Raw genomic sequence first — 24,804 nt, 5'->3', positions numbered from 1 at the left:
AACAACTATAAACCTACTTTTGCCCTAACCTGTATATTTGAAAAACCAATACCTGGCATAGAGGACCATTGTAATGAATAAATAATTTTAGTGCTTAATAAAGCCCTCAGAAAAGCATCTGGCACACAATAAAGACTAAAATGTATAGTGTGGTTAGCCATTATTAGTATTGCTGTTGTCAGAGAACCATTGATTATATACATGTGAAATATAGTTGATTATGATTCAGATTGTATCTTTAAGATGATTATAACTGATTCTGTTTTTTTAAAAATTATAAAGACGTATCAATTTGGAAAGCTCTTGAGAATCACAGTATTACTGCAATGTTAGCACTACAAGAAAAAAATGCCATAGCAATTTGCTCCTGCTCTGGGCACTGGGGCATTTCAGTTGAAGAAACTCCAGGTGACAGTAACATTAAGTACAGCAAACAGGAACATTTTTCTTTCACTAACAGCAGTTATAATCTTTACATTGTTGTCTCTGATGACCAAGTCTGTGACCTCAATAGTGGTCATCTACATCCACCAGAGGGTAGGCAAAAAGGAAGAAGACCTCTACAAGGGCCAACTCCAGTGACTGAAGAGATAGCGGCTCCTTTGCCTCCCCACTCTCAATCATCAGGCTAGTTATTCCATCCTGAATTACTTATTCCAAACTATTACATACAGTTAAGCTTTTGATTCAGCATTCTGTTGAGATTCAGATAGTAATATGTCTAAAATAAAATTTTTAGTTAACATTTGAAATGTCAAGTATTTTTTTGGCTAAGTCTTATGAAAAAATTGATATTAAGCAATAATTTTTTTTTGCTATGTGCCATCATTAGTTTTATATTATTAAAACTAATTAACTAGCTTGGTTTATAAAGTAACCATGATAAATCTTTATATAGAAATAACCACATGTTAACAATTTTTATATATTAAAATAAATTAATAAATGTTTTTATTTAAATATAATTCTTCAATAATATTTTTAACTTAATAATTACTGTGATATGGGTACTTACTGGTTTTTATGTCTAGAATTCACCTTGTTACTGATTTCTATAAATTATTATAATATTTGAATTGATTTTAAAATTCTATAAATAATTTCATTGTGGTGAAAATATCAGGTCTACCGGAAAGTTCTGTCCGTTTCTATCATAATAAGTTTCGACATGTAAGCATGTTTATTTGGCGCATGTGTGCCTCTCTATTTTTATCACTTAATGTATACATACTGATGTAGCAAATTAACTAAAACAAAGTTGATTCATGTTAGTCATATGTGTGAAGCGATAGTGTACCCATGGCTACTGATAAAGTTCATTTACACCACTGTATTTTTATGAATTTCAACAAGGAAGAAATGCTACAGAAGCACGTAGAAATTTATTGAAAGTGTTTGGTGAAGGTACAGTTTCTGATAGGACATGCAAAAGATGGTTCGAAAAATTCAAAACAGGTGATTTCAACCTTTCTGATAAGCCATGTTCTGGGCAACAATCTTTGATCGATGACGATGTTGTTAAGACCATGTTGGAGCAAGATCCTTTTCTAACATCGGAGATCGCAGAAAGGCTTAATTCAGCTCAGCAAACCATTTCGGACCATATTCGGAAGATAGGATTGGTGTGGAAATACTCAAGATGGGTGCCACATGAATTAAGTCAGAAGAATTTGGATGATCGAGTCGTCATATGCACATCTCTGCTTGCTCGGAACAAAATCAAGCCCTTCTTGAACCGGATGATAACTGGGGATGAAAAGTGGATTACCTACAAAAACATCGTTAGGAAAAGGGCATATTGTGAACTCAGAAAACCTAGCCCTTCCACCTCTAAACCAAATTTGACTCTGAATAAGAGAATGTTGTGTATATGGTGGGACATTCGAGGACCAATACATTATGAGCTTTTAAAACTGAACGAAAAGCTCAATTCGGAGAAGAATTGTTAGCAACTGGATAATTTAAAGACAGCAGTCCAAGAAAAGAGGCCGGCGATGTTCAATAGGAAGAACATCATACTGCATCATGATAATGCCAGGCCACATGCTGCTTTGGGGACTCATCAAAAAATTGCAGAACTAGGCTGGGAAATTCTGTCGCATCCACCATATTCCCCGGACTTAGCACCCTCCGACTATCACTTGTTTTTGTCCTTACAAAATTTTTTGAAGGGCAAAAAATTCAAAAATGAAGAAGATATCAAACAAGCACTGGTTCAATTTTTTGCATCAAAAGATAAAACATTTTTCAAAAATGGGATATACAAATTGCCCTCATGCTGGCAAGAAATCATTAATAAAATGGCAATTATATTATTTGATAAAGTTTATTGATGGTAAGAAAAATTTGTATTTTGTTTTATTCCAAAAACGGACAGAACTTTCCGGTAGACTATATATATTAACATAAGATTTACAATTTTAACCATTTTTAAGTTCAATAGTAGTAAGTACATTGATGTTGTGCAACTATCACCACCATTCATCTCTAGAACTTTTTGATCATGCCAAACTCTGAAACTCTATACCCATTAAGCAATTAATAAAGCCACATCCTCTCCTCCCCCTAGCTCCTGGCAATATTGATTTTCTGTTTCTGAATTGGACTGTTTTAGGTACCACAGAAAAATGGAATCATACAATATTTGACCTTTTTTGTCTGGCTTATTTCACTTAGCATACTGTTTTCAAGAGTTCATCCATATTGTAGTGTGTGCAAAATTTTATTATTTTTAAGTTTGAATACTCTTCTGTTGTACATGTATACCACATTTTTTTTATTTATTCATAATTCCATGGACATTTGGGTTTCTACTTTTTGACTATTATAAATAATGCTACCATCAACATGGATTTAAAATACCTGTTTTTGAGTCACTGCTTTCAATTCGCTTGGGTATCTATCCAAAGTAGACTTGCTGGATCATATGAAATGCTATGTTTAACATTTTGAGGAAGCATCATCCTGTCTTCCACAGTTGCTGCACCATTTTACGATTCCCCCAGGAAAGCATGAGGATGCCAATTCTCCACATCTTCTCCAAAACTTATTTGCTATTTATTTATTTATCAGTTTTTATGATCCTAGCTATTGTAATAGGTGTGAAGTTGGGACAGTGACAGGTTTTTTAGCATCTATTTTTCTATTTATTTTTTTTCCATTTGTAAACAGTTATATGTACTTCCAACTCAGGCATTTTGCTTGACATAGGAATACAAAGATAAAAAACTTATATGATAAATTATGTAACCTCATAGCAGCTTTCTTTTCTTTTTTTTCTTTTTTTTTTTGAGATTTTATTTTTATTCATTTTAGAGAGAGGGGAGAGAGAGAGAGAGAGAGAGAGAGAGAGAGAGAAAGTGAAGAGGAGTAAAAGGAGCAGGAAGCATCAACTCCCATATGTGCCTTGACTAGGAAGCCCGCAGTTTTGAACAGCGACCTCAGCATTCCAGGTCGACACTATCCACCATGCCACCACAGGTCAGGCATAGCAGCTAATGAGAGAAAAATGTAGTTGGACATTTTTAGTTCATTCAAAAATATCTACAGGTATGTAAGGTTCAGCTATCTCCACATTTGATAAAATTAACATATATTTAAAATAGAAGTTACTTTTACATGCAAGTCTTTAGAGATCTTTATGAATTCTCAATTTTCTTTCTAAACTCAAAATTAAATATCCTTATATGCTTCAATATGACAACCATCTCTTTTTATCCACATCAGCTAACTCAACCCTCTAGATGGGATGAAGGTTAGAACTAGAACCTTCTGAAATCAAGTTAGATATAGTTTCTATCTCACTGATAACACGTTATAATGAACTTTCTTTGTAGACATGATTGGGATTGGTGTTAGGTGAGTTTGATATTCAACTAAATTACATCAGAAACATACATAAAAACCATGTGAATCGTAAACAGAGTATTCTTAAAGAAATTAGATTCAAATTCTCAAAGTATTGGTTGTTTCTTTCAAAACATTTTATTCACTACTAAGTCAGCTGACTCTTGGCAATCTTGAAAGTGTTTTTTTTTTTTTTCTGAAGCTGGAAACGGGGAGAGACAGTCAGACAGACTCCCGCATGCGCCCGACCAGGATCCACCCGGCAAGCCCACCAGGGGCGACGCTCTGCCCACCCGGGGGCGATGCTCTGCCCCTCCGGGGCGTCGCTCTGCCGCGACCAGAGCCACTCTAGCGCCTGGGGCAGAGGCCAAGGAGCCATCCCCAGCGCCCGGGCCATCTTTGCTCCAATGAAGCCTTGGCTGCGGGAGGGGAAGAGAGAGACAGAGAGGAAGGAGGGGGTGGGGGGTGGAGAAGCAAATGGGCACTTCTCCTATGTGCCCTGGCCGGGAATCGAACCCGGGTCCCCCGCACGCCAGGCTGACGCTCTACCGCTGAGCCAACCGGCTAGGGCTTGAAAGTGTTTTAAAGCCATTATTTTGAGTTAATTTTATTATACAGTTTTTTTTGAAGGCAAAGAACATAGGACATTGAAGTTGTTGTTTAAGAACACATTCATTGGAGGTCGATCCTTTCTGAGGTTGTTTTGTTTGGTGTAGTTTGTCTTCTGTAAAAGCGAAAAGCAACAGAAGAAAATACTTTAAAAACTCTTCGAGTCTAAAAAATAACTGAATGGTGTTAAATTTTTTTGTTCAGGTTTTGATTGCTTAATACTTGTTCATGGACACGTCATCTGTGACAGATAATCTAGTAAAGTGAATAGATGGATGTTGTTACACTAATAGTAGTCACTGGTTACTATTAATTAATTAATTTATTCTAGCTGATTTGTAAAGGTGTTATTTTTAACATTGCTTAATGGGAAATGACCCCAGTCACCAAAGAGAAGGACTCTTTTGATATAATGCTTTTAAAATCTGGGATTAAAATTTTTAGAACCTGAACAATGAGATATCAACTCTGGCAACTTGAAGTCCTGAAGGTTAGTGTGATTACAACAAAGATTATATTTCTGTTAGTTCTGAGTCTCAATAGATTTGAGACTGCATGATCTGACATTACTATAAAGTAGTTTTTGAACTGATATTTGTGCCTGGAACTCACATTTGCTTTTTCTTATTTTCATATGTTCTGTTTTCCACATATGTTAAGTTGTATATTTAAGCTAGAAGTACCAAAAAGCCCACATTAAAATATGTTTTCTTCATTATCAAAGACTTCAATGCCATTATCATTTGGCGGGGGGGGGGGGGGAGAAACAGTGAATATAATTTAAGTCTGTAAAACAGATTTGTAATAGCACCACATAGAATGAACATCTGGCTTTCTTTTCACAAGGTACATTGATGTTGTCAGAGAAGACTGAATAAAAATGCTGATATGACTGTCCATATTTGGGGTTTGCCAATAGAAGAATATTTTATTCATTCAGTCTTTTCTAAGTTCCAAAGATAGGATTGTTGATTTTGATGGAAAAATAAAATGATACATATTTAGAATGACCGATCTTTCACACTGACATCTAAAAATGTGGTGCTGCCGTTGGATTTTTCTCGGGGATGCCATTCAAACAACACATTTCACTGTCATCTCCCACAGCCTTTCTGGATGCGAGGGTAGGGTCTGACAGCTCAGCGCAGCTTTCATTGTGGTATTGTACTGATGAATGACTAGGAGCACCTCTCGTTTGTTTCTTTCAAAGAGATATTTTCAGGCAGCAAGGTTTAGAAATGGAGTTTTCACTGTTGCATTTCAAAAGTGTACCAAAGACTGCATTTAAAGAAAGCAAGCTTTATGAATACTAGATTTTTTTTTGCAACTGGAAAAGACAGTTTCTTGTCTTTTCCTTTCATGTTTCTGACTCTGAATAATGTTCTGTGCTCTAGTCCTGCCCTGGAATTCATAGTTTCTCTAATAATTATTCACCAAAAGAAGAACAGCTCCAAAAATGCATTGTAGATGAAAGATTCTTTTATTAATTTTAAATAATATGTATTCATTGAAATTGATTTATCAGATTATATTTTATTTTTTAAAGAATATTTTTATTCTTCTTAAGCCTGAATCTGTACTTGTTGATAAAGTGTCCAGTATCAACTAAATCTTGAATTTTCACATTAAGTGCCATCAATCTGGGAGCATTTAAAAATATGTGTTTTATAAAATCTGCATGAATTATGCTATATTGTTTTCAAATTTAGTGATGTTACTTACTAATTAATAAATGTAGAATAATTCCTCCTTAATGCATAATTTGGTCTCTGGAGTTTATTGATGCACATAGAGATAACAAGTGTTATGCCACTTGTGTTTTGAGGAAAAAATATTGGTTTCTTTGACAGGGAATAACAGAAGCATAAAAGAAAATAAACACCCACAGAATCAGTTAATTAACTGAGCACTGATTTAATGTTTCACTACTGCATATTATGTTTACATGTAGTTAGGTTGTTCATAATAACCATTACCTGCTTGTCAAATGTGTTGTATTTAGATATAAGAATTATAAAGGGCTTCGAATATATACTTTTATCTCCATCTTCTCTGTTGGTGGTGGTTTCAAGCATGAAACAGACTTTATTTTCAACCATCTGCTCTCTATTTAAAATTGACATCAAGTTCAGTTCCTCTCTCATGCCTACTTGTTTCCCAGCTTAGAACACTTCTACCCTGCAGTTCAGCCATTACCCTATTATATTTAGCCATTGAGCCAACATGGGACATCCAGGAGTGCTTGAATATTCATGTCACAAAATAAACAAGGGAGACATTTGCCCAGTAAAAACTGAGGTATAGTTTTCTAGATCTGTGTTTGTGAGTTTAAAGAAGTAAATTATTTTATTTTATAGCTTGCTAATCATTGTGTTATTGGATTTATACAGCATTTATACAAATACCAATATCAATATCAATTATATGTTTCAGAGCTATATTAGCTGCATAGGTACAATTCAATATTTCAAACTCAGTAGTTAGCATTAATTTGGCAAATTGTTTTTAAGCCCTTGTAGAGTGAATGCTGCATTTGCAAAATGCTAGTGAAAACAAAAAAATCATCATGGAGTTCAGAAGATAGTTTAAATGAATACTTAGATTCCTTTGTTAAAAAATGAGAAGAGTTGTTATAATGCTGAACAAACTCTGTTGAGTCTGTTTGATTTTTGAAGTAGGATATTAGGCTTATTATTTTTTGGATTAAAAATCATTTTGTCTTAGAATATCAGAATGTGCTTCTCTAAACTAGTAATTAAAAAATGGACTCTTTATCTATGTGTTTTTTTTCTTTCTGTCTGTATAGCTATTTTATACTAACACCGGTCCCAATATTTGTGGATAGACCTACAACCAGTTTATGATTATGGGATTTATGTTGAATAATTACATCTAGACAATCAAGTAGAAATTAAATAATCAAAGGCTATCCCTTTTTGTTATTGACTCTTAAAAAGTACGTCTTTAGTATTTTGAGTTCTGTGGACCAAGAAGCACACTAGCCTTTGTACATATAGGAAATGTAGTACACATGAGTAAGTAATTAGTATTCTGAGACACTATCACAATCAGGTTTGTTTACTTATTTGAATGTATCAATATGTGTGTGTATGTGTATATATCTTTAAATTTTGAAAGTTCTTTCCATTTGGGGGGTTAATTAAATCTCTAGAGATAGTTTAATATTTTCACAGTTGTTTTAAGAGTCTTGTTAGTTGACAAGTTATTAGGACTAGGAATGCCTGTATTGATTAAGGGACAGAATTAATGCATGTTTAGTTTTTTTTTTCAAACTGTGATCAAAAGATTACTATTAAATGCCACTACATACTCACTGATGAGTGAAATAAGCTTTGGGTTACAGTGGAATCTGTCCTTACAATATAAATCCCTGTGGTCATATATGCCACCTGAATACTTTTTTTCAAATTACAGCTCCTCCAGCACTGGTCCCCAACACACACTCATATATACTCTGTACCTCCTTACTCCAGTTCAGATTTACCTCCTTTTTTTGACATGGATATTCGTAAGTGGTGCTGTATACTTTATAATGCATCACATCAATTACTGTACTATTAATGATGCTGAGATAAATCAGAGAAAGCAGGTGGTAAAAGCCTGCTTTCATATTGATTATTATACATTTTTATACATTTTGACAGGGCCCACATTAATCTTAAATAAATTTCTTTTGTTTTGGCATAACATGTCCTAGGCTCATCTTCTGTATTTTCTATTTCAAAACAAGAAGCCCTAGATATTTTTAATAGATAATGATACTTAGAGAACACATTTTAGACAATGGGTGTGCTAATTGTTATTGGGTTGTCACTGCTTCTACGAATTTTCAGCAGGTAGGGCTAGGAATGTCAATAGTTCTGAAAAAAAAACACATGAATTTATATTTTAAATTCTAATTTAGTCTTAAGGGATCTTACTACATATTATTGAACTTATATTTGTACCTTTTTTCTCTTATATGAGAAATCTTGGCCTTAACATTATTAAAGTACCTGCTTATATTGCTCTATCTATATAGCTAAAGTTAATATTAAAATAATATTAGTAAAATTAAGACTAATGAATCAAATAGACATTTCTTTGTTGCTATATTTATTTTTAGATTATATTCTGTTGTTAGTATACACATAAAATACTGTGTTAAGTTACTTGAAATAGTTCTTTTCTGGATGTGGTTATATATCCAGTTGATTTATTTCAGTTTATTTCCAGTTCTGTCTACTGTACTTGATCTCTATTTATCTTATCCATTCTTTGGTCTGTTATTCTTTTCTGCCCTGTTTTGTATTAATATAGTATTTGATTTAATCCATTCTATCTCCTCTATTATCGTTTATCAGCTACAGCTCTGTGCTGTTTTTAGCAATTGCTCTAGAGATAACAGTATGCTTCCTTAATGTTTCAGAACATACCATCAAATACTATATTAGTTTAAGAAAAATAAATCAACATTACAGTGGCCTAATTTTCATTTGCTCCTCCCTCTCTGTGCACACTTATTGTCATATATTTTACTTCTACATATGTTATTAATTTAGAAATATAATATTATTGGTTTTACTTTAATCAATGATGTCATAAATTTTATTTCTTTTATATATTTATATTTCTTATTTATTCACATATTTTGGGGTTTTTTTACTTTTACTTTTTTTTGCAGATCTAGACTTCCATCTAGTGTTTTTTTCTTCAGTTTTAAGAACTTCTTTTAGCATTTATTTTTGTTGAATTCTATTGCAGATAAATTATTAGGTTTTGCTTGTCTTAAAATGTTTGTATTTTTCATACATTCTGAATGGTATTTTTTTCTGGATATGAAAATTTAGGTTGACTTCCTTGCCCATTTATTGCATGTCCCATTGTTTCTGATAAAGAGTTGGCTGTCATGCTTTAAAATGTTTTCTCACAGTTTACAGTGGCTCAACTAATGATTTTTTTTTTACTTTATGATGATGCAAAGTGATCTGCATTTATTAGAAACTTTCTTCAAATTTTGAATTTTTATCTTCTGCTGAGCTAGTGATGTGCTGTACAATGAATGCCCTCTCATGATGCTGGGCAGTGGCAGTGAGCAGCTCTCAGTCAACCACATGATCATATAAACAACTGACACTCTATAGTGTATTTATTGTCTTAGAGGATTTTTTCCTGTGGCTAATTTTTTAACTGTGGGCTAATATGAGTGTTCTAAGCATGTTTAAGGTAGGCTACACTACATTATGATGTTCAGTAGTTACGTGTATTAAATGTATTTTTGGCTTACAAAATTTTTAACTTAGAATGGGCTTATTGGAACATAACCTCACTGTAAACTGAGGAGTATCTATATATCTTGCAATGTGGTGATGAAGAACAGAGAGGTAGGCTTTTATGGTATTCCTTGTTTTCATACATTTTATTATATATATATTGATTGATGTGGTTTTCCATGTATTTATCCTGCTTGAAGGTCACTATGTTTTTTTGATCTGAGGGTTTATACCTTTTATCAGTTCTAAGAAGTTCTTAGTGATTATTTTTTCAAGTTTATTCTACCTTATTTTTTCTCTTCTCCTTCTGGGACATAAGTTACTTATATGATAGACCATTATATATTATTGCACAAGTCTTAGATGCTCTTTATTCTTTTTTCTTTGTTTTTCAATTTGAACAGTTTCTATCTTCTTACCTTCAAGTTTAACGAGACTTTCTTCTGCTATATCCAGAATTTACATGAATAAAATCATTGTTTCTGATATTGCATTTTTCTCTCTAGCCTTTTAATTTTGTTCTAATATATAATTTACATATTTCTATTGAAATTCACCACATTCTTATGTGTTCTATACAGTTTTTTCACTAGAACTTTAAATATTTCTATCATGGTTATTTTAAAGTTCTTGTCTGTTAATGTAAATTTGCCTAATTACATTTTCCATCGATTATAGCTCAGATTTCCTTGTTTGTATACACCATGATTTGTGATATTTATGCTAGATATTATCATAAAAGTGGAATTAACTTAGGTAGTATTTACCTCTAGTAACATATATATCACTTCCTCTATCATATTGCTGCTCATCTGTAGTTGAACTGTGTCTTGGTATCTTGTCATCTTAATTAATTTTGTTTATTACCAGCTTCAGAAATTTTGAGATCAGAATTATGAATTTCTCTTTAGCAAAGCACCCCCCACACACCTTAACAGCACACTTTTGACTTTCTTGGTTGCAGCAGAGTTCTCTTTACTTTCAGGACCCTGACCTCCTGTCCCACCTGCCCCCACCACTTTCTGTACCTTGAGAGACATGTTTTTGTATTGATTCCCTGCCTTTAGCCTCTAACTGCCAATTCCTTGCACTCACAGAACATCCCATGAGCTTTGGAGGAATCTTTCTCAGTCCTCCTGTCCCTAGGTTTCAAAAAGTTGTTATCTTATATAGTTCAAGAAGGCCCTGGGTCCATCAGGGCTCTCTTTCTTGTTACTCTTGTCAGTCCCAGACTCTCAGCAAGTCATTTCCTTTCCCCTGGGGAAGGCCTCCTGTGTCTTTGAAGAAGAATATACTTCTCTACCCTCCTACCTTTCTCCCAGACAGTAGTTGACTATTCTTCCTTGCTCTCAAGAAAAACCTGATGTTCCATGTAGGGAACTTGCTCAGCCTTCTGCCATTCCTTAGCTGTTGGTTGGGTTCTGCCCTGGACTTAGTAAAGGTTATTTAAGTTTATAGGGATTTGTTTTTATTACATAACATTTTTGTTTGCAAATGTAAAATATTTACATGGCTTTGTTTGATAGCATATAACAAAAATCTATTCAAAGATATCCTATTCATATTATCATCCATTCCACTAATTTTGTTTTCAAAGCAATTTTTTTTCTCTTTGAAAATATGTTTATTTTAATTCTAGTCTGTTTTCCTTCTTTTTAATAGGAAATATAGCATCATATGTTACTATATGCACTTTGATAATTCCCCTTAATAAATCCTGGTAATCACTCCACAATAATGCATACAGATTTTCCTCATTCTTTTTAACAATGGAATATAATATTCCATTATTTATTTGTATTTTATAGATTATTAATCTTATACCTACTTATGGATATTTGGGTTGTTTTCAACCTTTTAATACCAGTAATACTTCAGTGTGCATGTGCAAAACTCATTTTCTGTTTTCTATTGCTTTAAATTATATTTTTAAGTAGGTTTTTTAAAATATTGGTTTAAGATCTATGATGTAATTAGTACTCTAAATAAGGTAAGGAAGAGGAAAATTATATTTATTTTGCCTATGATGTGTCCAATAAAAAATGTTAACCAACTAAAAAAATATATGGACTTCTCTGATTTTATATATCTATCTCTTTTGGTCATTTGCTTCCTATTACAACCTATCATGAAACCCAAGAGAAGGTATTGTCAATAATGATTTCTGGAGAACTCTCTTTTTCTCTCTACACACACACATGTATAATTTGCAAGCAATGAATTATAGGGGTCAGTTTCATATATTAATATTATGAGGTATGGGTTATGTGTTTCATTAATATCCAACTACATGCCTGAAACACAAGAAATATTGAGATGCTTGGATATGTGCAATGTAAGTGTTAATAGTGTATGTAGAGCCATTAAATTTTGCAGGTGTAATAGCAGAATGAAGAGAAAAAAATTTGAAAGTTAATTTGTCAGGCAAATTAAGCGCTTTGTTCGTAACATCTACTGAATATCCATATGGTATGTGATCTCCACTGTAAAATTTATATATTGGATTTTTATTAGAATAAATATGCTTCAGCTTAAAATCTTGAAGTTTTATTTTTGCTGGAGTAGTACACATTCTCTCATTATATGTAATAATTTATATTCATGTGTAAACTTATATGTATATCACATGCATTGATAGATCTCTCATATCTATTATGAGAGAGGATGGTGATATTTTGTGCCCTCTCTTAGTTGTTACAGAAAATCTCTATTCAAAGAGCCTGTTGTGTCCTCAAGTGCACATTTGTTCCTGATACTGGAGTTTTCCTGGGCTTCTTAACCCTTTGAGTAGTACTAACATTCATGTATGTCCTTGTGCCTCCTGACCATCTAGAGTACGATTAATTTACTTTAAAAATGTGTAAGGCAACATTAAAAAAAGGCAAATGTATGTTCTTCTTATTTCCATAAATTAGTTATCAAACTAATATGATTCTAAGTTAATAAAACTGGAACTGGAACTAATTTCATTTTTTGAAAAAAAAACTCACTCCCAGGGTCAACAAGCTTGAAAAAACTACTCAAAGGGTTAAATTGTTTTGTGTATGTGTCTATGTGTATCTGTGCTTTGTATACAGTTTTAAATTTGAACCACTATTTACTGTTTCACAAAGCATGAAGGTTTAGTAAACTCTTTTTGAAGTGAGATATAAATAAATCATGTATGTTTGAAAAGTCTAAACTAAAGTGCAGTTGTATGCTTCAGCTTGTCAATGGATATTTATGAGGTGAACATATACTATAAAGTTCTAGCAGTGATATATATCTGGCACAGATAGCTAGTAAAGGAGCTTGCAAGTGTTAATGCCAGCAGAATTTTAATGCTGAGGAGATGGGAAACATGACACACTTGCTCTGGTTAATGCTACTCTTACTGGCTACAGTAAAAAGGAATGGGTGAAATCAGCTTTCAAATATTGCAACAGAGCTGGGGTCTATATTCTTAACCAACAGCAAATATGTCAGTTCCTACTATTGTCTTGTTTTCATCTCTTGGTCTAGATAACTACAGAACAGTAACAGCCCCGGACAGTTTTATGTTAGGCAGAAACTTCTAATTCCCACTATTATGAGACCCAAGAGAAGGTATTGCCAACAACGGTTTCTGAAGAAATGTCAGTGAACTTCTTATACTAATAGATACTTGTTATTGGCTGAAAAACACTTAAGTGAATTTAATATTGATAGATTCTGATTGTGAATTTAGCCTTTGTTATGACCAAAGTTTTGTCTGTGATTCACGGTTGATACTTCTGTTTCTTGTTATGCGGAAGGAAAGCGGATAGTGGAGTATAGCTTCTGCACAGAGCTCTGCTTTAAGAGATGAATTGAGATATTAATGCCTTTCTAGTTTATAAAGAAGAACATAGTGCTTATTATTCCTCACAGTTAAAGAAAATGAAGTTAAGCATTCTCTCATATTATATATATATAATTTATATTTTTGTGTAAATTTCAGACCTAGGGGATTTATTCTTATAAGAGAGCTTTTGGGATTTTAAGAAGAATAGTATAGTTTTGACATGCTTGCATGTATAAGCCTCAAGTTCATATTATCTATGATAATTTAGTTAAGCTTAAGTTCAATTTGATAATTGTTTGAATCCAGCTGTCTACAAAGAATACTTTATTAAGTCCTATCAGAATTAGAAAATGCAACAGAAGGGAAATAGACATGATGATCTTTTGTATAAGGTAGAGGTTGAGGTAATACATTCATTGGAGGGCATTAGAGATTTTGATGAATTTGGAGTCTTTATGCTTAATAAAGTTGAGAATTAAGGAAGAAATGTGTATTAATTTACATTTACTTATACCTAGTCTACTTTTAAAGATGTATGGAGAAAAATACACAATAAAGCTTTAGAATAAAAATAGAGAAATAATCATGGGCCAAAGTCGATATATAGCTATACCAGAAAACATACAGTAAGGGTAGCAATTGCTTTTAGAAAATCTGAGCTTATTGAAAGCCAAGGCACAAAGGGAAAGACTGAAATACAGAGTTGCCATTAGAAAATAAAAGGGAAATACATGAGCTTACCAAAAGTGATAAGCTTTTTTCTAGCTAGCTCTGAACTCCAGGAATTGATCCTTTAATTTCAGTGTCCTCAATAGGAATTTTCCAAAATGCAAAGTTTTCTTTATATGACCAAAAGTTGAAGGGGTAATGCTATCATGTAAACCTAGGAAGGCATTTCTAAAGGAAAATAAAGAAATCAAGTCCAAGTAAATAGATAAATTATTGGTGATCTCATTTACCATAGACATGACTATCCCGAATAATAGTTATCAAACTACATTTTTACTGAAAACTAAAACAAGGGTTTTTTTTTTAACCATATTACAGTTTTAAAGGGTAGGTGAGAGTGGAGCTCCCTGGGTCAAGGTAGGATTGGGAGGCTTGCAGTGTGTGCACTGGCTCTGTCCTATGTGCCACTACAGCCAGAGTGCCCCTGAGGCACCGTGCAGAGCCCGCAGGACTGTGTAGACTCCAATATGAAAACAAAACACTAAACTAAATAGATAAACAGCTAAAATTTTATCTAGAACTTCCCTCTCAAAGACGTTTTTATCAACTGATCTATAGAGAAAGGATTCTGAAGTTATTACTGATAAGTGTGTGAAGTATAGACATTTTTTGTCATTGATTTAATAGAGAAATTTATGCTGAACATACTGGGCATGTGGTTAGAAAGTTTGAGGGTGGTATGAAAATTAGAGAGCATTCCTTATATTCTTATTTAAATGTAATCAATTCCACTATGCACAGGGCTGGAGGTAGGCTGTGTGTGCACATACATGTACATACATACATACATATTGTTTTTTAAAATTAGATCACTGATTGTGACCTGTACACATGCTTGAACATGTATTTTATGGGAACTTTTAGAACTGTGTGCCATAAAAATGAAAATGCATACTGTGAAGTATGAGATTTATTAAGCATTGGCTCCTACATGCCCGGTCACTCTTCAGTGGAACTGCATTCAGATGGTTGTACCAGGATTTTAACTGTAAAATACAACCCTGGCATAAGTAAGCATGCTGAGCTATGGGAACATTGAGCGCTGGAAAGCTTTGACGTTCTTGGTAGTTGGTGGTGACTTCTGGGAGTAAAGGACAAGTCCCTAGGCTGACTTTTAAAAACTTACAGATATTTAGAAAGGATTTTATTTCTGCTGATTAAATTTACTCATTGATAACTAATTTTTTTAAATTATCAAATATATGACTATATAGAATATATGCAATTCATCTACTCATAGCACATTGGTATATTTACCATTATTGTCTTTTATTCTTTAGAGATATATGGCATAATTATAATTACATATATATATATATATATATACACACACAATTTGACTTCTTTTTACTTACCATTTCCCTACATCTCTAATTTTCTATTTTAATGGCTACATAATAGTTACTTACATAGATAAATTATAATTTATTTAACTAGTCTCTGATTGTTAGACAGAAATATAAATTGACTGGTTATATTTTTCATTATTATTAAAAATCTATGGTAAATATTTAAAAATCTTTGCCTAGATATTTTTTAATATTATTTTTTAAATTAATTTTAATGGGGTGACATTGATAAATCAGGATACATATGTTCAGAGAAAACATCTCTAGGTTATTTTGACATTTGATTATGCTGCATTCCCATCACCCAAAGTCCAGTTGTCTTCCATCACCTTCTAACTGGTTTTCTTTGTGCCCCTCCCCTCCCCCAACCCCCTCCTCCTAGATATTTTATTGGACTGAATCACAACATGAAATTACTGAGACAAGGAATATACACTTTTTAAAACTATTACTGTATACACTGTTTACTATTTAGTTTTTGCCAAATTTATACTTCCACTAGCAATACATGAAAATTATTTCCTTGCCATGGAAACTCACTGATTAGGTAGTAGGATCAATATAAGGTGTGTAAGAGAATATGCCTTAAAACAGAGGTAGTTTTATTTCTTTTAAATCGTATTTTTATTAGATAGAATAATGTCATTACCAAGATTGTAATACAGTGATGTCAATTTTTAATATATAAATGCATTTCTAATATATTACAAATATTTTAAGTTGGTAAACATGCCCATAGTAATCATTTTTACAGTTAATTTGCCTAACTGATTATTTAATGCACTGAGAAGGTAAACTATAACCTAGTCGGTCAATATCTAAATTATCACAACTTTGAAATTAACTTTCCTTAAATGTGTTTGGCTATAACCGAAAGTCAGCAGTTAAGTTTTTTTGTTGTTGTTATTCCTAAATCTTAATTTCTTTAAATATTAAGAAATTTTATTTATAATTTCCTATGTCATACAAAATGAATAAATTTAAAAGTTATCTCATTGCATCCAAGGTATGCTGAATTCCCAAGGCAAATAAATGGTATACATTTATAGTTCATTTTTAAGTAAATTCAGTCTTCTGATATTAATTTATTTTATACTGACTGTTATTGTTGCAGTTTATGACCTCTAGTGACTTATAAAGCATGATATTAAATTCAAATTGGTTATATCTATTGCCTAATTGAGAAAATATTATGGGTATTGTGTAAAGCCTCACAACAACAGTGTGCTCTGATTTTATCCATCATTTAGATGCATTATTTTATGCCAAGAAAATTTAGGAAAAATATTTAATTAAAAATTCAAAAATAACTTCATGTTATTTCTTTATGTTAATTATAATTCACAGTATAAAATGCACATTATTGATTTGTAAATACTATGTCACTTGAGTTTAAATTTTTAAAATTATTTTGTAAAATATAATAAGCAAAATATTACACATTTGTTTTAACTCTTTGTAGCAGAAATCTTATGGTTATCTATTTGAGCATATTATAATTCTAGTGGTTTATTCTAAAGACTATATAATCCTGTTACCTGATACTAGTATGAACCTCTATATGAAAAATGAGGCATTAAAATTATAAATAGGTGTTCCTATGTATATTTCTATATTTTTAGGTTATGCTAAATAGTCTTTTATTAAGCCATTTAATTCACTTTTAAACTATGTTCCAGCACTTGTTCTGAATATTTCATTAAAGTGAAATATTCTCAGGGGCATAAACATTAGTAACTAATACTACTTTTTATTCTGTACCATTTCTTAATTAGTTGTGTGTTCCAGCTATTTATATGGCTTTGCTTGTTATCCTAATAACATACCTTTTATTGTGTATGCATTGCGAGCATGAGGATATAAAGTCTTGTAAACCTTGTCATATCCCATTTTCTGCAAATAAAAATTGCTCTGCACTGTTCTGGCATAGACTGCTTGCCATGATATCAGTGGCAGCACAAACATTCATAACCTTGAACATAATTAGCATTATTGTGATGGGTTTTGTAAGATAGTATTGAGTTGTATTTAAAGGGCCACAGACGCCTAATCACAGTCACTTATAACTAGCGTGTGTTGGTTGCCTTGATTATAGAATATTTTGGTAAATTGATGTTAGCAGCTGTCACAAAAAAAAATGCCCTGGGACGAAGATTCTGATGGAATACTGACTAAAATTTTTCTTCTGGCCAATAGTTTTCTTTTTTCTCCTGTCTATACCTTTTCTATCTTTTCCCTACTGCTGCTGTCTTCTGTTTTTCCATTTTTCTCCTCTCTTTTTCTACCATCATATTCTTCTCCTTTATAATCCTTATTTTCTCTCTAAAATTCATATTTCTTCTATATTTGCATTTTTTAGTTCTGGCTCCTCCCCCAGTGGAAGTCTAGTCATTTAGTAGGCAGTCATTTATACATTCATCATGCATCCATTCATTTGTTCCTAAGTGATTATTTGCTAGAAGTCTGCTCAATGTTCACCACTGCAGTAGCAATTAGAGGGAAGATGGACAATAGGTTTGTTTGTTTTTAACTGAGAGTACACTATATGCCAGGCACTGCTCTGAGTGCTTTATCTATGTTAACAGATTTAATCTTTATAACAGTCCTAACAATAGGTCCAATTAAAAATTATTTGTTTTACAGAGAAGAGAGAGAGAGAGAGAAGAGGGGGGAGAATCAGGAAGCATTAACTCCCATATATATGCCTTGACCAGGCAAGCCCGGGGTTTCGAACCAGCGACCTCAGCATTCCATGTGGACTTTATCCACTGTACCACCACAGGCCAGGCAGTCCAATTTTTAATCATTATTTTACTGATGATGAAACAGAATCACACAAATGTTGGCCATAGTTACACAGTTAGTGAGTGTCAGAGTGGCATGGTGTGGTTTGGCTGCAGAAGACATGCATTGGGACCTTTGGGGAAAGGAGCCTAATGCTTAATGGCCTCTAAATTACCAACCTTTAATTTGTATAAAATGAAAGTACACCAGACATTATCAGTTCTTTATTTTTAAAAAAAAAAAATCCAAAAAACACTAAATCCATGATTAGGAGGGGAGAAGACACTTGGTTGTTTTTGTTAATAGGTGTGTACTAAAACACAGGGTATATACTGAGTTTAGCAGGGGTTTTGGAGTACTTGAATCAATAGACACTTGGCAGTTGATAATCAATACTTAATCCAAACTTTGATGGAATTGAAGTAAGGACCTCAGGGTGAAAATCAATAGGGTTTTCTTCATTTGCATTTCTATGCTTTAATTAAACCACACCAAATGAAATAGAACTTAAGTCTGGAATAATTGAGGAATTGAAGTGATTTTGAAAATTCAAGTGAACTATGATTCTCACTTTTTTTTTTTTTTTTTTTTTGTATTTTTCTGAAGCTGGAAACGGGGAGAGACAGTCAGACAGACTCCCGCATGCACCCGACTGGGATCCACCCAGCAGGCCCACCATGGGGCGATGCTCTGCCCACCAGGGGGCGATGCTCTGCCCCTCTGGGGCGTCACTCTACTGCGACCAGAGCCACTCTAGTGCCTGGGGCAGAGGCCAAGGAGCCATCCCCAGCGCCTGGGCCATCTTTGCTCCAATAGAGCCTTGGCTGCGGGAGGGGAAGAGAGAGACAGAGAGGAAGGAGGGTGGGGTGGAGAAGCAAATGGGCGCTTCTCCTATGTGCCCTGGCCGGGAATCGAACCCGGGTCCCCCGCACGCCAGGCCGACGCTCTACCGCTGAGCCAACCGGCCAGGGTGATTCTCACTTTTTAAACAATTCAGTTGTCTAAAGCAGTGGTCCCCAGGCCATGGACCAGTACTGGTTCGTGGGCCATTTGGTACCGGTCTGCAGAGAAAGAATAAATAATTTACATTATTTCTGTTTTATTTATATTTAAGTCTGAATGATGTTTTATTTTTAAAAAATGACCAGATTCCCTCTGTTACATCCGTCTAAGACTCACTCTTGACGCTTGTCTCGGTCACATGATACATTTATCCATCCCACCCTAAAGGCCAGTCCGTGAAAATATTTTCTGACATTAAACCGGTCCGTGGCCCAAAAAAGGTTGGGGACCACTGGTCTAAAGTATATGAATCAGTCACCAAGATTAATCTGGTATGAGAACAGAAGTGGTCAGAAAGAAGCCTTATATCCACATCCAGTTAATTAGTAATAAAACTCAAGTAAAAGTAAAGATTAATGATGTTATTTTCCAAATTATGCAGAAGAAAGAAACTTACTTTTTTGGTCCATAAATACACAAGAAAATAATATCAGTAATTCTTCTTATTGCTGTGATATCATTCTTCATATATTTGTTTAATTCTGGAAAATTGCCAGGAGGTAATATTTTTAAGTTTGTCACTACTGTAATTGCATAGTCAATATATACTTCTCCTTGCATATCTAGTTACACTGTGTGGCTTAGAAGCACTGCTTTATTTGCTTTGATCAAATATTTATTATGTCGTGTTCCTATATGCCCCCTTGAAAAAAAAGTTTTGAAAAAGATATCATCTTTTTCATCATGAAATAATATCTTTAATATCTCTTGGCATTTAGTGTCATAATTAGCTAAACTGGAGAACAGTATATTTGTACTAAATATTCATTCTATAGATCTTGGTTGAAGGTTCTAGGTAATACAAAAATACACTCTGAGTGCATAATCTATGACCATTGCACTTAACAACAAATTTTGACCTCACTCTCAGGTGCTCTTCTCTATACTTTTCTCCATTTCCTTCTGCACAGATATTATTTGTAGAAATTAGGCACAAAGTAATAATAAAATTGACAATTATGGTAATAGTGTTACTTCCAAATATGTTATTAGTAGACAAATAATTTGATGAATGTTTGCTGTTTAGTCCAAAAGCTAATGGAAACTAGTTTGCTTTTATGCTTTTCTATTACTTCATTTATTTATGAAATTTCTAAATTTATCAATTAGTCATTTTTGAAAGAAAAATGGACTAAAATCCTGTTTTTATGTTCTAAGTTTTCTTCTCCAGTGTTTGTTGTTTCTTTTGAATATTACTGTGTATCGTAAATGAATATATTATTCACATTTAGAAGGAAATAAAGAGAAGTCTAATATCTGAAATTAGAAAGCAGGTATTATGAGAAAGAGAAAAATCTCAATATAGTAATAACTTGTCCCTAAAGTAGAAAGAGATATGCTAGCTTTTGGCCTGTTGAAGAGTCTGGACATAATTTATGAATTACTGTGGTGAATCAGCAGTGTCATACCAAGTAGAGGGTGAGGGATCCCTTTATCACTAATTGGACACTTGGTTTTCAAATGAGTTTTAGAATATTTACAATTACATGTGAAACTATGTGTCTCCCCAGCCTTCATTGAAGTCCTAAGGAATTAGAATGGCAAAGTCTCTGGCAATGTGCATTGCAAAGAGTCACCCTTTGGAGAGAACACAGAGTGGTGATGTGCATTGTGAGAACTGGTCAACAGCAATGGCCAAGATCACTAATAAGACTCTTGCAAAAAAGCCTTTTATAAAAGAGATGGCATCTCTTCCTTTCTCCCTGACTCCTTATCTTCAATCTCTTACTACTTAAATGCACTCCTCATGCATACTTAGAAGCTCCAACTTTATATCAGTTTTAGAAGCACCAGATTGCATAAAGGAATACTTTCATTTTAATTCATTATAGAAATATACAAGGTTGTGGCTTTGGTATTTTTATTGCTAAGATAGTAACACTATATTTTAAATAGCAATGAAGTATTTATCTTTTTCATAGAATTTTTTCCATTCTAATTTTACCAGACCATTGTGTAGATGAAGTTGCTATGGAAAATATCTCAATGAGCCGTCATGCTTTAACTCAAGGGGAAAAAATATGAGTTTATGTCTCTTGTTAACATTGACCTTACCTTAGGTGATTGTTCATTATATTTTAGTAAGAAAACTAGTTGTTCTTATGATTTTTTGTAATTGTTTTCATATTTCAATAAGGATTTGTATCTTTTCTAGGGCCGGTGCATTAACTTCTCCCGAGTCTCATCCCAGTGAAAGGAAAGGAGGAAGACCAAGAAGGTATGAAGATGGCACATCTTCACACTGCTGATTTCCAACCAAATGGGAAGCAAATAAGTGCATCTTAGAAGTTTTTGGAAGAGCAGCTTTATTTCTATCCATCAGGAAATGTTTTCTCTGCCTCCTGCTTTGCTTTACACCAGATCTTTTCAAACACTTGTTCTGCCATACCCAGGAGTTGAGGAAACCCAGTGATAACTTATGACTCATGACATTGACAGTAAAGAGAAACGTTAATCTACGTGCTGTGGCTTATACAAGAAAGTTTGCATGAATGTGTAGAAAAGGAAAAAAAATCAAAAACAACAAAATGAAGGTATCAAAAAGGGGACCAGAGAACAACTGGCCGTGATGGAGCTTGAGTGAAGAAAGGAGTGTTTAACACGGAAACACAGCCCGTGAGCTTTCACATGGCAGGATTGTTTCTCCACAGGCAGAGTCTGAAATTTCCCACCAGGTCGAGCAAATAAAGGAGTCCGTTGCCTTATATCTCTGTCAGGTCACAGAATCCTTCCCATCCTCCCTACCACAATATGCCTTACGGGAAGTTTCTGCCTGGAAAATTTCATCATTCTAACACTGAAAAGTACTTACACATGACAAAATGTAGACAGGGTGCCTCAAGGTATTGGTAGCAAGCAAGATTTTGCCCTTTAGTGTTTGAAGACACCTTTCTTTCATTATGCAGTCGGGAAAAGAAGAAAATTAATAGAGCGTTATTCCACAGGAAGACAGCCTCTAAGCAGGGATCTTGAGAGGAGTGTGAGGGACTCACATTTGAGAACTTGTCTCTGTGATTGGTAGATTTACCCTCTTTCCAGGTTTAGGGTTTAGTAGTGCATAAAGCATTAATATCTAATACACATACCTAGGAGTTTTGTTTGCTTTTAATTTAAAGGAAGCAGTAACCACAAAGCTTCCGCTCAGGGTTTTTTCTTTCTCCAAGTCTCCAAGGGCTCTTCAGCGTCACAATCCAGCAACTCTCTTTGCATGAAAATTTCAAAGTTTAATTAATATAATTAAAGGCAACAGCAAGCAGCAGCCTGTGAAGATTTTGCTCATCTTTTTTATGCCTTTTGACATTGAATGACCTATTACTGTACGCACATTACTTGGATTTTGAGGGGCACTTTACCTTGGGTGTGATTCAGTAGAGAAGAAAAGACTTCCGCTCATCATTTTATAAATTAAATTTTCAGGATTGGCCACCACAAAACATTGAAAATGTATGTATTATAATTCTTTTTTTTTAGAAAAACCACCTTTGTGTCATGTCGGCGATGCCAAATTATGTTAGCGTGAGCGGAAACACTGTGGGGGAGGAAGAAGGCAGCAGCTGAAGAGAAAAGCTCAAATGATCTAGTCACTTTCGATACTGTATTTCAGATGCGAAATGGATATTCGACTCGAAACCTGACAAAATGCGCCCGCTTTGATGTGAACTGGTATAGACAATGACCAGTGGCTGGGTCAGTGGGATGTCTCTCTCTGAGCACAAAAGCTTATCAAATGACACTAAAAATAAGTTCAACAACCATCACATTGGAAGGGAGAAGGCGAACATTTCATGTTTGGCTGGCATGTGAATGCACAAGATGGAAGGGGCGATTTGGAGCATCCCAGTATAATTACCCCCATTGTGCTCTTACTGGAAATTTCAAAGGACGGGAGTGATTCTGTTGGTTGGTGTCCAGATTTGTGGCACTGCTCCAAGAAGCCTTACTCACACACACAAATATATATACATGTATATCTTCTAGCTTGAATCTTTTGCTCAAGGTTATTTATATCACTGGCTGGCTGGATCCAAAGTCATGTGTCTACATATTATAAATAAAATTTTACCTGTGTCTCTGTTGCCATTTTCTTCAAGCCTTCAAACACTCAAGCATTATTTGGTTGAATATCTTGTTGTCCTGGTTAGTTACAGGGACAGAAGTATACTGAGTTCCACAATGTCGCTTATGTTCACAAGTGATAACATTGGCAGTAATTATCCATGTGTGCAAGTATGATTTGGAAATCAGATAGACACCCAGTGAGTTCGTGTAGGTCTTTGATCTACATTTGCATTGGGGATAAGGCCTATCTCAATTTTCTTAAACTGGCACTTCATTTCTAATCAGTGCACATCCCTAAATGGCATTTATGAGTATCAAGGATTCTTAGAAGCTAAGGCTGCTATTTTGACAGCTACTTTGAATTTCTCTAGTATCATATGGCATTTGTGTGACACTTGCATTTTGCTACATGAGCAATGTAAATAGACCTCTGTCTTTAAATGGCAAAATAGCTTTCTGTGGGTTGTCATGCAAATGGAATTCCAGTTCTAATACCACTATGAAGAACTCTCAATGATGACAGAAAGGCAGTGGTCTAGATGGAGTCTAAAAGAGTATACCATTCACAGTGTTCAAAGACAGATGGAATTTCATTGCTCTGAAAGATGTGAATCAGATTTATGTTATGTTTTTCTCTAATTAGGATACCAAGCAAATGAGAAGACTTGCTTGAAGGAGTTCTGCTTTCTCACTAAATTGAAAACTTCTAGACCTTTCAACCAGGAGAATAAAAGAGTAGTATAAATCCATTTCTATAAGTTTAATAACATTTCATATTTTATGTAGAGAAATAGTCCCTGTTGAAGTTTCTGGACATAATATCAGTCAAGATTTCTTTTCTGTGAATAAATGAAAAAGTCTTTATACATAATCCATTTGTTTTACATAAGGTTGCAAAAACAATTAAGTGGGAAATGACTCCTAACTTATGTGTCTGCTCTTTCTGGAGAGAAAGTTTTGAAGGCAGCTATATATATTTCATAACAATGTCTGTTCTTTATGGATTTGATCCATAAATATTTATCTATCTAAAAACTTTGATACTTGGAATGTTTTCCTTAAAGCATTTGGTGCTCCAGGAAAAAACATTTGGTGCTAAGAGTTGTAGCACTGATGCCTTTCCCCAAGTTAATTCTATTTTAAAATTTTAAATTTCCTTCCCAATGAGATGCAGAGTAAAATTTGGACCCTCCATTAAGTAGGGAGCTGTATCTGTCACTATGGATAATAACTATTTTGACAAAAATATAAAAGGTTTAAATCTCCTATATTTCATATTGTTAGAGATGAA

General features: G+C 33.8%; 1 protein-coding gene across 1 annotated transcript in view; it reads left to right on the top strand.

Annotated features, from left to right (window-relative positions):
- Positions 1–23,522, top strand: part of ANTXR2 (ANTXR cell adhesion molecule 2) — a 158,500-nt gene extending 134,978 nt beyond the window's left edge. The window contains exon 17 of the mRNA XM_066384843.1: positions 21,610–23,522. Coding sequence (XP_066240940.1) covers positions 21,610–21,648 — 39 coding nt within the window. The 3' untranslated portion in view covers positions 21,649–23,522. The remainder of the gene's footprint in view (positions 1–21,609) is intronic.
- The last annotated feature ends 1,282 nt before the right edge of the window (positions 23,523–24,804 follow it).

The sequence above is a fragment of the Saccopteryx leptura genome, chromosome 5 (genome assembly GCF_036850995.1).
Source record: "Saccopteryx leptura isolate mSacLep1 chromosome 5, mSacLep1_pri_phased_curated, whole genome shotgun sequence".
In the NCBI taxonomy this organism is placed as follows: Eukaryota; Metazoa; Chordata; class Mammalia; order Chiroptera; family Emballonuridae; genus Saccopteryx; species Saccopteryx leptura.
This window is presented reverse-complemented; position numbering and strand designations above follow the sequence as displayed.